Below are 15,753 nucleotides of genomic sequence, written 5' to 3'. Positions count from 1 at the left end.
CATCTTCTCCCCTCTACTGCAATATCTCTTGATAATCAGGTGTCTTTACCTTCTTCCCTCTCCTCGAGTGAACCATCACCTCCTTTTCAACCTACTTTAAATCCTCAAGGAGAAATAGTTTTGGGCCCCAAAGATGGGAATGAACTACTCCCTTTACAATTATTTGGATCAGATTCATTAATGGAAAATTCAGTTTAGGAATAACCAGCCCTAAGTCTATGACACCGGTACAAATGTTACCAATGTCAAATGTAATTCTTCGTGTTGAGAATAAAGTGATCACCTTACATGATGTCTGGCAAGTTGTAAATTTAATTGAAGCTTCGCTACAAGGTACAGTTTCTAAGTTATGTCAATTTTCCTCTGGTATGACTACTAAAGTGACTGAACATGAAACTCAATTATCCTTAATTGGAAGTAGGGTGGATAAGTTAGATTCATCTGTATCTACTTTGCAATCATCAGTAGTTTCAAGTATTAAAGATAGTACATTGTTACATTTTCAATTAGAAAAGATGGAGAATAATATGAGATCTAGGAATCTTAGATTTCTTAAATTTTCCTATCTCCCATTATTTGGCACCATTAGAGCTCCTGAAGATGTATTTGAAGGATATGTATATGAAGGGCCGCCGCATGAGCAGACTGCTGGGCACGATGGACCACTGGTCTGACCCAACAGCGGCAATTCTTATGTTCTTGAATATGATCAGGTGGATTCTTTTTCACCTGATAATTTGTATTATATTCCTAGAAGCTTTAAATGTGTTACTGATGAGAGGGGAATACACTTTTCCCTCGGTATTCGCGGGGGATAGGGGCAGAGCCGGACTGCGAATGGAGAAAACCCGCAAATATCTTCTCGTCCAGCTCGAGACTACGGCGGGAGCTCACGGCAGCCATTTCCTATTGGCGATCTACACGGGGCAGGAGCGTAGGAAGATCGCTCCTGCCCCGAAAGCCTGCTAGACCACCAGGTAAGGCCAGGAGGAAGATGGGAGAGAGGTGGGAACGTGATAAAATATGATTCCCCCCCAAAAAAAATCATCAGTTTGTGAAACCGTGAATGGGGAGGGGGAAGTGTAGATCAAATGCTATCACCTGATAGCTTAAACATTTCACAATTTTTGGAGTCTTTTAAGGATTTTATAGCTAAACCATTTATTTTTTGGTTACTTTTAGGGCAGAAGTGAAAAAACAAAATATACTCAAATTGTATTTTGCAAAGAAATAGGCCTCCTTGTGTGGTCAGCAATTAACAGTATTTTCAGATGTAGCCAGATGGACACAATTTTGTAGAAGACAGTTTCTACAGCTTAAGCCCAAAGGTATTAGCTGTGGGAGCTTCTTTTTTTCTTACGTTTCCTTGCAAGTGTCTGGTAGCGTATGGTAATAATAAATATATATTTGTGGATCCAGCTCAATTAGAGATTTTTCTTAAAGATAAACCATTACTAATTTAGAGGTTGAAGATAATAAGTGAACTTAAATTGATCTATTTGCCTGTCCACTCTAGATTAATATATTTTCTTTAGTAATTTTGTTGCTTTATAAGGAACAAGATTAGTCCAAATAATGTGGACTAGAATAATGAAAAATTTAAGAATTTATTGTATTTTCTTATAATTTAGATTTCTTTTTTTTAACCTGTATATTGTGATGTTATGTAACAAATGGAAATATTAATTTTTTTAAAAAAAAACAACAACCAGATTTTCAGGGCCAAAGCCCAGAAATGGTCTGTCATTGAATATCCAGGAATAATGCCAGTGGCGGTCAGTATCACACTTACCACCTTCAGCTGCTATGTATCCCAATATTTTTAAAAAATATATAAATAAATAAAACAGAAGGAGAAAGGAAGGGGTGAGAGCTTTCTTTGAAGAAGAAACCATATGTGTATCATGATAACTGTTAACATATTAACTTCAAACTTAACCTATTGGAAAAAAATACCAGTCTGTATTGGGACTTGTATACTGCCTTTATGTAGTTTTACAACCACACTCAAAGTGGTTTACATACAGGTACTTCAAGCATTCTTCTCTGTCCCAGTCGGCTCGCAATCTAATTAACCTGGGGCAGTGCAGGATTAAGTGACTTGCCCTGCTATCAAACCTACATCAACAGTCTTTAAAGTGCTGGAAAAACAGGAAAAAAACATTAAAAAATCCAAAGCTCTCTGTGCTACAACTTCGAAGTACATCAAATTTCATCAAAGATGTATAAGTCTTCACTTGTATTCAGAAGACACAGAAAGCTTTATCCAAAGCAAGGAAACGAAAGGGGATTTAAACATCAATGTGCCTGCTTGGTGATTTCCTCCTTTAACCTCTGTGTGTATCTGTGCAACTTGGGTAGAAAGCTTTGGCCTGCCTCAGAATATGTGTAACTTTGAATGGGAGCTTTTATGGGGACAATTTTATAAAGGCAAATAGGCACATATATTGCCTTTGAAAACAGGAGTAATATGGTTTATAGTTTAATTAAAGCTTCCATACTGATAAATAATGACTATGAAGTCAATTCAGAGTTGTTTACATGAGCAGCTTTGATGGAAATATGAACATTAACTTCAGTAATGATGATACAATACACGAACTACAATATAAGAACTATAGTCAAGGAGTAACACAACTCTGCTGGAGTTATGATAACTAGCCTAGTAATAGTATTACATACAGAATTAAATGATTTTTGAAATATCCAGCATACATATACATGTACAAATCATTTACTTAGACTATCACTTGATTAATTCAACAATAAACAATGCTATAACCCTATATTCCTTCATTATACTTATTTATATAATTGGAGGGGGCATAATAAATAATTTTTAAAAAAAGTCTAAGTCCCCTTTTGGCCTAAGTCAGTAGATACTGAAGTTGGCACATGGAAATGTCCGTTCTCAAAAAAACTGTCCAAATTGAGGTTTGTTTGTTTTTTTAGAATGGCCTACCTGCATGTTCAGCAATCTACTGACCCAGACTGCCATAACATCTATCCCTATACCACATTCCCAATTAAAAAATCACCCAAGTCCCAAACGCCCAAACCCAGACCTTTTAGGTGAAGGAGGGGCCAGTCCTTCGCCTAAAAGCTATATTCTTTAACCGGCGTCTGTCAAAAACAACACAGGTTACAGAATCCCCCCCTCCCCCGGTAACGATTGTGGCAGGAGAGATGCCTAATCTCTCCTGCTGTGATCGCAATCCCCCCCGGACCGGCAGAAGGAATCCCAAACCCTCCTGCCGGAAGGTGAACCCCCCACCCCCACCCACCCCCGAACCGGCAGGGGGGATCCCAAGCCCTCCTGCCGGAAGGCGAACCCCCGAACCCCACCACCACCACTGAACTGGCAGGAGGGAACCCAATCCCTCCTGCTGGAAAGAGAACCCCACCACTGCCCCCAAACTGGCAGGAGGGATTCCAAGTCCTCCTGCCAAAGAAGACAACAGCGCGCCCCCTGGACCCCCCCCTCCACACACATTGACCTTTAATGTTGGCCTGCCCACCATCCTTGGAATGGCGGGCCTGCCCTTCCCGATTCATTGTGGAATAGATTTGACCCAGTTGCCTTAGGCCCCTGCTATGGGCATGGCCTTAGGCAGATGGTCCAACCCATCCCATGGGCGATCAGCTCAGCGGCCCCTATTCGGAACTTATACCTGTTTTGACTTGGTCTAAGTCAAAACGTATAAGTTCCGACTGGGCAACCTCGTTAAACTTTTGGTTATACTTGCTGTACAACTAAGTCTAGGTCAACCCACCTTCTGTCCTTTCCCCACTTCCAAAAACTGCCTCTTTTCACTCTAGGCATTCAGAGTCAGGGGAAAGGCCTAAGCTGCTTTTAAATACGTCTAAAACGAGCTTTGGTTATCGGTACTTGGATGATCTGTCTTTTGGATCGTCCAAGTACTGATTTAGGCCACTTTAAAAAAATTTTTTATTATGAGCCCCTTAGCCTCTGTAAATAAACATACTAAAACTTTTAGTTGCTATTTAAATGTATCATAATTTAAACTTCCTTTATTATATCCTGCTTCATCCTATCATGTATGAACTGTGAAGTAGTGAGCTAATTCCACAATATTAATTACCCCTCCCCCCATGGATGATTCTTGTCTTAATTAAAATAGTCTGAGAAAATGAAGGTCTTCATTCCTTTCTTGAACTTTTTGTTATCTCTTTTTAATTTTAATTCCTTTGGTGGGGAGTTTCACCACATTGGATTCATCTCTGAGAACATTCTTTTCCTGACTCTTTTGGATTTGATGTCTTTGAAAGATGGTATTTCCAACAAGTACAGTAATCCCTCGATATTCACTGGAGTTCCGTTCCAGGAACCCCCGCAAATCTTGAAAAACCGTGACACGCAGCTCCTGATTGGTGAGGCCCAACTTTAGTGCAGGAAGAGGCGGTCGGAGCATACCGCAAATTATTTCCTTCACTCGCCGGCGCTCCAGCTGCCCTCTCCTGCCCGGTCATTCATGGTCGGAAAATACCGCAAATGACTGGGACCGCGAATTGCCGACCGTGAATGACCGGGGGAGCACTGTACTCTTGACTCAAACGAAGCATGCATGTAGTAGTATGGTTGTGTAATCTGTTTGCTAAGTAATGCGGTTCTGAAAGATGAATGATTTTGTGTGTCAACAACATAATCTTGAATTTCACTCTACTTTCAATAGTGAGTCAGTGTAATTCTTTCAGAATCGGAGTGGCACTTGTATGTTTCGATTTTCCCAGCAGAAATCTAGCTGCTGCATTCTGTACTATCTGTATCTGTTTGATCATATACTTAGGAATGCCTAGCAGGATTACATTGCAGTAGTCCAAAATAGATAGTACCAGATATTTTATTGCATTGGGACATTGCTTGATAGTTCAGATATGGTTTTTGTTCTCTGACCCAGTAGAATTTGCCATAAGCATTTTTCACAATGTTTTGAATTTGTATTGCCATGTCTAAGTTTGGGTTCATTTAATATATTTATTTTTATGGCTTATTTTTCTGATTTCACAACTTATTATTAAATCAAACACCCAACTAATATTCATAATAGCGGGAGAAATGTAAGCAAATTACAGCTTCTATTATCAAATGCCTCAATCACAATTATAATTGATTTAGCATTGAGATTTTACATAACTCAGGTTTGTAGCTTGGTTATTTGTTGATTCTACTGCCAGAACTGCATAGTTCTTTTCATCGGAACAAATCCGAACACGCCCAAAATTTCAGTTTCCACTATAAATATTATCCGACATTGAAGAAATTTTGGAATAAGATAAGTACATATTATTCACATATTAAAAGAAATGAATCATTGGGCTATTATTTAAGAGTAGTATTTATGAAAAAAGTAAGAAAAATATGGACCTATGAAGATGTATGAACAAGTTATATTGATCTGTGATGGTATCATGGAACATAAATTATCTGAAGGGCCTTAGAAAAAACTGTTAATTGGGTGATGAGTGTATTTATTAAACTCTAGTGTGAAGCTATAAATAATACACTTGCTGATTAATAGCTTCTTAGCTCCAGTATTATAGAATTGTTATTGTGTATCCAAAAAAGCAGCATAAAGGGGCACTTGGATGGTTAAAGCTCCAAAAAGTTCACATTGTCATTTTCAAAAACTATTTTCAAAATTGTTTCCTATGCTGTTCACCTAAATTCCAAAGTTGGGGGGAAGGAGGGTTAGAGGCATGGTTTAGGCGGGACTAGGGTGAGCTTAGGACTTGTATGTTTTGCAGTGATAATCATTTTGCAAAACGTCCAGGGCACAATTTGGATGTTTGGGGCTAGACCCATTTTGAAAATGAATAAGTACTAAATGGTGCCCAAACTAACTAGATGACCACTGGGGGATTGTAAGCATGCCCCCACACTCCAGCAATGGTCACTGACCCACTCTCATTCCCAAAGATGTGAAGGAAACAGTATATACTGTACATGCCTATATGACAGCTGCAGATGTTATAGGCAGTCCTATTTGAGCAGCAAGCAGGTGTTTGGAGTAGCCTGGTAGGTCAGTGCAGTGGACTCCAAGAAGGGTACCCAAGCCCATTTCCCACTCTTAACTAGTAAATGTGTTGTGGAAAGTATGATTCCACCAAAATCCTAAGGTACTGCAGAAATATGGGCTATTGGAGAGGTAGACTGATGGATCTAGTGCAGGGGTAGGGAACTCCAGTCCTCGAGAGCCGTATTCCAGTCGGGTTTTCAGGATTTCCCCAATGAATATGCATGAGATCTATATGCATGCACTGCTTTCAATGCATATTCATTGGGGAAATCCTGAAAACCCGACTAGAATATGGCTCTCGAGGACCGGAGTTCCCTACCCCTGGTCTAGTGGATTGGGGGGCAGTTTTGGAGGGCTCCCCAAACAATGTAATGGGATTATGGTGAGATGTATACCTGGGACCCATATGTAAATTTCACTGAGGTGCCTCTTAGATTCCCCAATGCTCTGCTAGCATGTAAAGACCGATCTACCCAACTCACCAACATTCAACACTGCCTCACCCATATGAAGAATTGGATGACAGACAACAAACTCCAGCTGAATGCTGCCAAAACTGAACTTCTATGGATCAGAAAGAAGAACACTAATTTCACCTGCCCAATACTATCTTGGGATTCCACACTCTTGTCAGCAAAAGACCAAGTGTGCAGCCTTGGGATGGTACTGGATGGCCACCTGTCCCTCTCAGCCCATATCTCTCAAGTGGTCTCTATCTCATTCTACTATCTGCATCAGCTAAAAAGGATCAAACCATATATCACTAAATCTGATCTAGCCGAACTTCTCTATGCTTATGTACTCTCCAGAATGGACTATTGTAAGTCCATCTTCAATAGAATCACTATCAAAGAATTTGAGCGTCTCCAGTGAGTCCAGAACTCTGCGATCTGCCTCCTACACGACCTGGATTACCACGACCCCATCTCCCCAGCCCTCCATGCAGAACACTGGCTTCTAGTTAACAAACCCTGTGTGTTCAAAGCCCTTGTTATGGCCTACAAGAGATTCCACCTCATCACCCCTGCCTACATCACATCCAAACTCCCTCAATATTCTCCCGCCCACCCACTCTGCTCTCAAGCAGAGAAACAATTATACATCCCTCCAGGAAGATACCTCCAAATGGAAACAGCTCATAAATGCTTATACAGCCACTTCATCCCCCCATCTTTGGAAACAATTGCCTGCCCAGATAAGATCACAAGACTCGCTGATGACCTTTTAGAAAACACTTAAGACTCATCTCTTCAATTAAACAGTGTTAATGAACTGCCTCCTAGCTCCCCTTCCTTTCTCCTCTCCCCTCCCTCTCCTGTTCCCTGCTCCCCTTCCTCTAATGCCTTGCTACCCTACTGCTCTCCATCTCTGCCCTCCTCCCTTCCTTTGCTCCCCCTCCCCTTCTCTCTCTTCGTCCCCTCACCTGCCTCTTCTTAGAATGCCTATAATTTTTTTTTGTCCTGTAACTTTATTTTGACTGTCAATTGTAACCCAATCTGAGAATCTGTCCTAGTCTACCACACATTCATTCCCATTTGTGTTTTCTGCAATCCTACCCCCCGCCTTTCATCATGAACACTTAACAGAAGTAATTATTTAAGCAGTTCAGCTTTATCCTACATACTTATTCTTTTCATCCTTGAACCTCACAATGCCATGTTGACACTTCCTCCTATCACTTACATATCTGAAAAATGTCTTGTCCCCCAATTTTACAGTAATGGATATCTTTTCTCTCAGTTGCATCTTTGCTTTTCTGGCAGCTTTCCCAGCTTTTCATAGCTTTATATGGTATCTTTACTCATCTCCCTCTTTCTGTGATGTCTTCTAATTTATGAAGGCTAACCTTTTTTCCTTTATCTTTTCAGCTGCCTCATTTGAGAACAAAAGTAGCCTTCTTTTGCTTTTACTTTTATATACTTTGCTAACATAAAAGTTTGTCACCTTTAAAATAGCTCCTTTTAGCTTTACTCACTGCTGTTCTACTTCATTCAGCTGTTTTAACTGTGAAACCAATCTCCAAAGATTTATAACTTTAAAAACAACTTAATATACGTCTGCTTGTAATAAAACCCTGCCTACGCCAGACCAGGTTACTGTTTTAGCTATGGGTAGAGAAAAGGTAGGGGAGGGGGCAGGAGAGCTAGTACAAAACACTTTAAAAGAAATAAAGTTAAGTAGAAGTGCCACTGGTAAATATCTGATTTCTTCCAAGACCAGTAGTAAACAGAGATTTAGCAATTTTTAAGATTGTCTGAGCAGTGTTTGTTTATTGAAAGCTTCTCTACTACTACTAATAACGGTTCATACACTAAACCGTGCGCAGACAAAGCCAGGCAGACAATCGCACGCAGGACATCAGCGCGCCAGATTTAAACTAAATTTTAAAGTGCTCCGAAGGGGGGAACCACCGCACTTAACGGCAGCACCAACACTACTAAGTTAAGTGTATGGGGGGATTCCTCCCCATACACACCCTTGAAGCGCTTTAAAATTCAGTTTAAATCCGGCACGCTGGTGTCCTGCGCGCGATTGTCGGCCTGGCATTGCATGCAATTATGACTGGGGTGTCAATTCAGAGCAGTTTACATGAGCTTCTGTAATGGTGTTACAATACAGTATACAAGGTTTAAACAAGAGAAAACTTTGAATTTTTTTTTTTTTTTTTGAGTAAGCACAGCAAATTTCCCAAGGGCTCCTTTTACGAAGCTTTAACGTTAGCGGCTTTAACGTGCGTGACTTTTAATCACGCGCTATCCCCGCGCTAGCCGAAAAACTACCGCCTGCTCAAGAGGAGGCGGTAGTAGCTAGTGGGGCTGGCGGTTTAGCATGCGCTATTACACACGTTAAATCACTACCGTGGCTTCGTAAAAGGAGCCCCAAGTTTCAAGTTTAATTCGTAATATGAGAGAGACAAACAATTTTTGGAAGGACAGACATAGATTCCATAAGAGGGAGATCGGGGAAGAACTACAATTAGGTATAGGAAAGAGAATACAAAAGGGTAAAACGATAGGAGTTATATTAGATCGGTACTTGCCTACTTCACAATATGCCAGAAATCTCAGCATAACAGCAAGGATTAACCAGATAGAAAAATGAGAGAATGCAAATCATGCTTAGTTTAAGATAGTGGGTCCAAAAACAGCAGCAGAAGCAGCTCCAAACACCACATGTTTTGGAAATGAAAGGCCAACATATAGATTGACTGTTTATAATCTTAAATATCTATTTTATTTTCCCTCTCAAAACTATTTTTCATCATTCCTTTTATCTGAAACTTTAAAAAATTTATTATCCTCCTTCACATTGCTCTTTGAGCTGCATTGACCTGGAGGGTAGGATGGAACAGGAATAAGATCTGAGCCTTGCTGTATATCAAGGCTATAACTTTGATGCCTCTAATCATTGTTTATTTGTATTCCAGATTAGCAATTCTCTGTCATATCTCATATATTCTGCATCAGTGATAGTCTTTGATATAGTTTCTTTTATTAGGAAAAAAATCTTTATAAAATTTTCATTATAAGAAAATTCTTGTACCACTAGTCTGTTTGTTAATAAATGCATGTCCCTTTCTCCTTTTTGTTTATAGGAAGTCCTACACAACTGCCAGCTGCATAGGATATCATTCTGTGCTGATGATAAAACTGACAAGAGAATATTTACTTTTATTTGCAAGGATGCAGAGTCAAATAAACACTTGTGCTATGTGTTTGACAGTGAAAAGTGTGTAAGTATACCAGATGTTATGGGGTGTTTCTTGTTCATTACATTAAAAGGGATTGGCTTATCTTTGGCGTATTGTAAGAATTTTAGATAGGAAGAGGTTTGCAGATGTTCAGTTTTAATAATGAGTTCAAGACATGGAAAATAAATCAAGATGCTGATTGTCTTCATGTTCACATTCATATTTTGTATATATAAGTCTTGTACCTAAGTTTTTGGCCTGAAAATTGTAATGCTCTACTACCCTTACACTGGGAGGGGGGGAGGGAGTCTGCATATTTTTTTCAATGCCTGTTTACTTATATTACGCAAAAGAGGTCTTGCCAATTGGTAAAGAGATAATCTCTTTACCAGAATTTTAGGCTTAAAATAGATGCTTTTTTGGACTTGCACCTAGCTGCCCTCTTATAAATGAGACCAAAACTAAGGTGAATATAAATAAACACCAGTCAAAGTTAAGCCTATTTGTTTGTTGCCCACGTGCTTCTTACAAAAAGTTCCGGTGACAAACCTATTTCTTTATATATTTCAGAGTAGAGACAGGAAGAACTTTAGTTTTGATAAAAAAGAGATGCTATGAGTAATAATAAACTATTGTCAAGTAAAAGAGATGCATTTCTGCCTTGTTGACTAAATGTTAAAAATAATGCTGCCTGAGCCCCTAGACATCAGGGGTTTAGTTGTGGGTATAGGAAGGTGGTAGAGAGGGAAAGGTGGTAAGGGTGGAAGGTGGGGAGAGAGGATGGCATCCTGAACATTGTCCAAGAGGTTTGTGAGAAGCATTTAGGCCCAAAGAGAAACATAGAAGGTTATGTTCTGCAAATGTTGGAATGGTCAAGAAGGCCCAGAGCAAACCTAAGATGTTCCAAGTTAGAAATCTGGTCCTGGTTGTTTTTCTGACTTCAGAAAAAAAAGTTTCAGAATCCTGTGAAAGAATTAAGGTGTTGAGTCTAGTTTAATATAAAGTTGACTGGTTTTACAGATGAAGAAAAGTCCAGATCTTTTGCAAGCCTTCAAGGAGTTAGTCAACAAATAACCTGTGTCTTGACCTAATAGGAGAACAAACTAATCTCTGCTGTAAGTACTAAAGCTGGGATGAATTAGCTACTTTCAGAAAGTCAAGGGGGAAGACCTATAACAGCATTCTTGGCCAGACACATTATACAGTATAGCTCAAGAAATTTACATATTTAGATAATATTATTCAGCAGCAACCTTATAGAATTCTCAAAGCAAAATTGAAAGCTCTTTATTAAAATTTAATAACAATAAAATTACATTACATTACATTAGGGATTTCTATTCCGCCATTACCTTGCAGTTCAAGGCGGATTACAAAAGAATTATCCAGGATGTATTACAACAAGAACTTACAAAAAAAAAAGAAAAAAATGGTCATTTTCAAAGAGAGTAAGAAATGGGTAAGGATATTTGTTTGGGGTAGTTGCCTTTAGTGAGAGGTGGAGTTTGAAACTTGCGGTATTATTTCTTTTTTCATAGTTTTCTTGAAGAGTATGGTCTTTATTTCTTTTCTAAAAGTCTAAAAGTCTTTCTAAAATAATTGGGATACTTTAGTAACAGCAAGTTAGAGGCAGATTTCCAATGCAACTTATATGGATTGATTAAATGAATATGCACTACCTTCTCTAACGGAACAATTTTTGACGAAGAAAATTAGACACCTGACAATCAGGCTTTTGTGTGTGTTTTAGTTCTAAGAGTTCATTGGTAACATTTATTTATGATTTCTGCAGAAGCTTTTACAGAAGGGTGAATTTTTGGTTTGGGTTATTTGATCTGTCCCTGCCTCTGATACCGAGACCATGATATTGTTATCTATCAGTTGATGGTCCTCTATGTCAACAGAATAAAGAGGAGCTGGACTGTCTTATTTTTTTAAAACAAAGTTTCCAATTGGGATTGGTGTACTTGAAAAGGGTGGAATTTAATTATTTATTGTACTCAGTTCCGATGTTGTTTTAGGGAAGGATCTAATAATGTGTATACTGTATATCTCTCTCAGTGAAAGGTTTTCTTAAGATAGATGACATCTTTAAAGATAATTAAAAATTCTACAGAAGTGAGATATATACTTCAGTTAGTGAACTTTGACTGGTGTTCACTGGTATTCACCTTAGTTTAGTCCCATTTATAAGAGGGCACCTAAGTAAAAAGTCCAAAAAAGCATCTATTTTAAGCCTATTTTATAAAGGCAACATAGTTTCTACCTGCTCCATTACCATTCAAATCCACTTAAACAAATTTATACTTGAGCTGAAGACATTATAAATTTGTGGATATACTCTGTGTATGTACTGCATATTTTATATAAACAGGTCTTTTACTCTCTTAGTTTATTTTGCTCTTACAGCAACATTTGACCTCATGGATCACAACCTTTTACTCGCCAGGTTAGAAACCATAAACATTTCTGGTACGACCCACTTAGAATTCACTGCATTTCTCAAGGATCACTCTTTTCATGAACCTCTAAAATCTACCCTATGCCTTGTGCTGGTCCACATTCTTATTTAATATTTTCATTAGCCCTCTGACCCACTAAATCCAAGAACTTGGTATTCATGCTTTTTACTATGCTGACAACATTCTGTTGCTTTCTGACTGATTAAAAAAAAACAAAAACCCTGACCCGACTAAACTCAGTATACAGTAATGTTATGCTCTATTGCATCATAGCTTAGCAAAAACCAACTTATTCTCAACCCAGCAAAGACTTTTTCTTGCTCGATCATAGGTAAATCTGCTTTACTATCACTCCCCCAGATTCCTAGACTCTGCTATTCCCGTAGTGTCTCATTTCAAGTATCTGGGGGTTCTAGGGATTATCTTGAATCAATAGCTCTCATTCACCCAACAAATGTCTGCCTTGACTCAAGTTTGTTTCCTGCCCATTTATCAATTTTAAAAATGGTCGATCTTACCTAGGCACATCATCACAAATGACACTTCTTTATGCTCTACTTATATCTAGGTTAGACTACCACAACACTATTTACTCAGGTCACCCTCTTCATCTTCAAATAATCCAAATACTGATTTCAGCGTTATAGAAATAATAAATAGTAGTAGTAGTTATTCGTCTCTATGCACACACTACTAGATTCGACCATGTTAACTCCTCTACTCATCCAACATCAATGGTTCCCTATCACCTACTAGATGCAATACAAACTTCTAGTCCTATGCTCTGTATCCAAATGAGTTCTTAATTCACTCAACCAACTTTGCCTCTCAAGCATTTTTCTGGATCACTCTACCACTCTAGAGCTCCCTCCACTCTGCTATTCACCTCAACTATGCCTATCCCAATTTTAAAGTTCTGTTAAAGACTCACTTATTTGAAAAAGATTTTGCAGTTCAGCCAGGGGGAATGGCCTTCAAGTGCTCCACTAGTCTGCAATCTTTCATGCTTATGACTCATCTCCTGCAATTGTTTTTCCTCTCTCTTACCTACCCTATTAAATGGTGGTTTTTTCCTCCCTATCTTATTTTGATTTTAATGTATGACAATAAGAATATAAAAATTTTTTAAATCAGCTATGTTAACTGCTCTTACCACATTCTCTGGCAATGCGTTCCAGAGCTTAACTAGTCTCTGAGTTAAAAATATTTCTCCAATTGGTTTTAAAAATATCTCCCTGTAACTTTGAGTGTACCCTAGTCTTTGTAATTTTTGATGGAGTAAAAAATTTGATCCACTTGTATCTGTTCTACATCACTCAGGATTTTGTAGACTTCAATCTTTTTTCTCCTTAGCCGTCTCTTTTCCAAACTGAAGAGCCCTAACCTTTGTAGTCTTTTCTCATATGAGAGGAGTTCCATCCCCTTTATAATTTTGGTTTATCTTCTTTGAACCTTTCTAGTTCTGCTATATCTTTTTTGAGATAAGGCAACCAGAACTGAATGCAGTTCTCAAGGTGAAGTTGCTTCATGGAGCAATACAGCATTATAACATTCTTAGTCTTGTTTACCATCCCTTTTCTAATAATTCCTAGCATCTTGTTTGCTTTGTTGGACGCTGCCGCACATTGGGTGGAAGGTTTCAACATATTTACACCCAGATAATTTGCTTGGGCGCTGACCCCCAAGGTGGTCCATAGCATCTGGTAACTGTGAATTGGGTTATTCTTCTCAATGTACATTACTTTGCATTTGTCCACATTAAATTTCATCTGCCATTTTGGATGCCCAGTCTTCTAGTTTCCTAAGGTCTGCCTGCATTTTTTCACATTCTGCATGTGTTTTAACAACTTTGTAAAGTTTAGTGTCACCTGCAAATATAATCACCTCACTTGTCGTTCCAATTTCTAGATCCTTTATAAGTAAGTTAAAAAGTACCAGACCCAAAACAGATCCCTGGGCACTCTACTATTTAATCTAAGTACTATTGAGAAAAATAGCCATTTAACCCTACACTCTCTTTTCTGTCTGATAACCAATTCCTAATCTACAATTGAACATCACCTCCTATCCCATGACTCAAGAACATCTCATGAGAAACTTTTTATCAAAAGTTTTCTGAAAATCTAGGTACATTACATAAACCGACTCACCTTTATCCAAATGTTTATTCATACCTTCAAAGAAGTCAAGCAAATTGGTGAAGCAAGACCTGCCATGGCTAAACCCATGCTGATTCTCTCAAATCATGTTGGTCTACATGCTCCACAATTTTATTTTATATAATTGTTTCCGCTATTTTGCCTGGCACTGAAGTCTGACTTTCAGGTCTATAATTTCCTGGATCTCCCCTGGAGTGCCTTGTTATCTTCCCAAGGAAAGGCAATTCACTAAATCCCAATAAACCATATAAAATGCTTTATAAAATTACCCCATAAAAGCTATGTCACTGACTACCTGGATGACTTTATCCCTTATAGTTATGACTGGAATATCTATTTCAAACATATGTAAGCAATTTCTCAGAGGACATCTGTGAGCTTAATGGGAAGGTATTTGAAAAGATATTTTGGCCAGAGTGTCAGTCTACATTTAAGGAGCTCCTATTAGTCATCTCCAGAGATCTTCCTTAAGAGGAAGGAAGGAAAGAAAGAACAGCAGCTGTGACATAACAGAGTTTCTGATGACAGGAAAAAAAATCTAGGAGAGCAGAAGTCCTAGAGTAATGGATTAAGTCCAAGGAGGGATTGGAAAGACTAAATGCAGCCAATACATTATTCTTGCTATAACCAGAACGCCCTGCTCTGGCAGCAAATAAAAAACACTCAGGTCTGTTGGGCTTGTAGCACTCTTACTATGATTTATTCCAATTTTCTGTACTGCCAAACTGATAACAGGTCCAGGCATTATAAAAACAGAAATAAAAATAGACCTCCAAATCAGTGATAGGAAAGCAAACTGTTCATTTACACATACAGAAGAACTAAACAGAATAAAACATTCAGAAAAACTTTGTTAGTCCTAATTGAGTTCCAAAGACTGTTCTCCAAATGTAAAAATAAAAAGATGAGTCTTTAAAATTACTCTAAACCAGGGGTGCCCAATACGTCGATCGCGATCGACAGGTCGCTCGCTCAGGCGACCCCAGTTGATCGCAGAGCGGGTTCCCTTCTTCCCCTCTCTTTTTTCCCCTCCTGACTGGCCCGCTCCTGAATTCTGCTGCTGCCGCCGCTGCTCAACATTTTTTAAAAAACCGGCTTGGAGAACTTATGCTCCGGGGGCTAATGTGTGCTTGTACCGGCTTCCCTTCTCTTCCCTCTGAAACCGGAAGTTATGTCGGGGGGGGGGGGAGAGAAGGGAAGCCGGCACGCATATGTTAGAGCCCCGTTCGCGGGCTAAAGCGGGAGACAGGTCAGTGAAACTTGCGATTTGCTCTTCTTGCTGCCAGGTCCTGCCTACTTTCTGTTTCCTCAAAGGCAGCATTTCTCCCAATAGGTCGATCTTGGGCCGAACAGCCTTCCTCTCCCTGGCGTCAATTCTGCCATCGGAGAGGAAGTTCTGGCCA

General features: G+C 39.0%; 1 protein-coding gene across 12 annotated transcripts in view; it reads left to right on the top strand.

Moving 5' to 3' along the window:
- GULP1 (GULP PTB domain containing engulfment adaptor 1) overlaps window positions 1-15,753 on the top strand; it is a 282,238-nt gene that overhangs the window by 173,223 nt on the left and 93,262 nt on the right. For all 12 annotated transcript variants that reach the window (XM_033945466.1, XM_033945464.1, XM_033945471.1 and 9 more), the window contains one exon: window positions 9,634-9,771. In XM_033945466.1, coding sequence (XP_033801357.1) covers window positions 9,634-9,771 — 138 coding nt within the window. The remainder of the gene's footprint in view (window positions 1-9,633; window positions 9,772-15,753) is intronic.

This window comes from Geotrypetes seraphini, chromosome 5, assembly GCF_902459505.1.
Source record: "Geotrypetes seraphini chromosome 5, aGeoSer1.1, whole genome shotgun sequence".
Lineage (NCBI taxonomy): Eukaryota > Metazoa > Chordata > Amphibia > Gymnophiona > Dermophiidae > Geotrypetes > Geotrypetes seraphini.
Note: the sequence above shows the minus strand (reverse complement) of the source record. Positions and strands in the feature narration are given on the sequence as shown.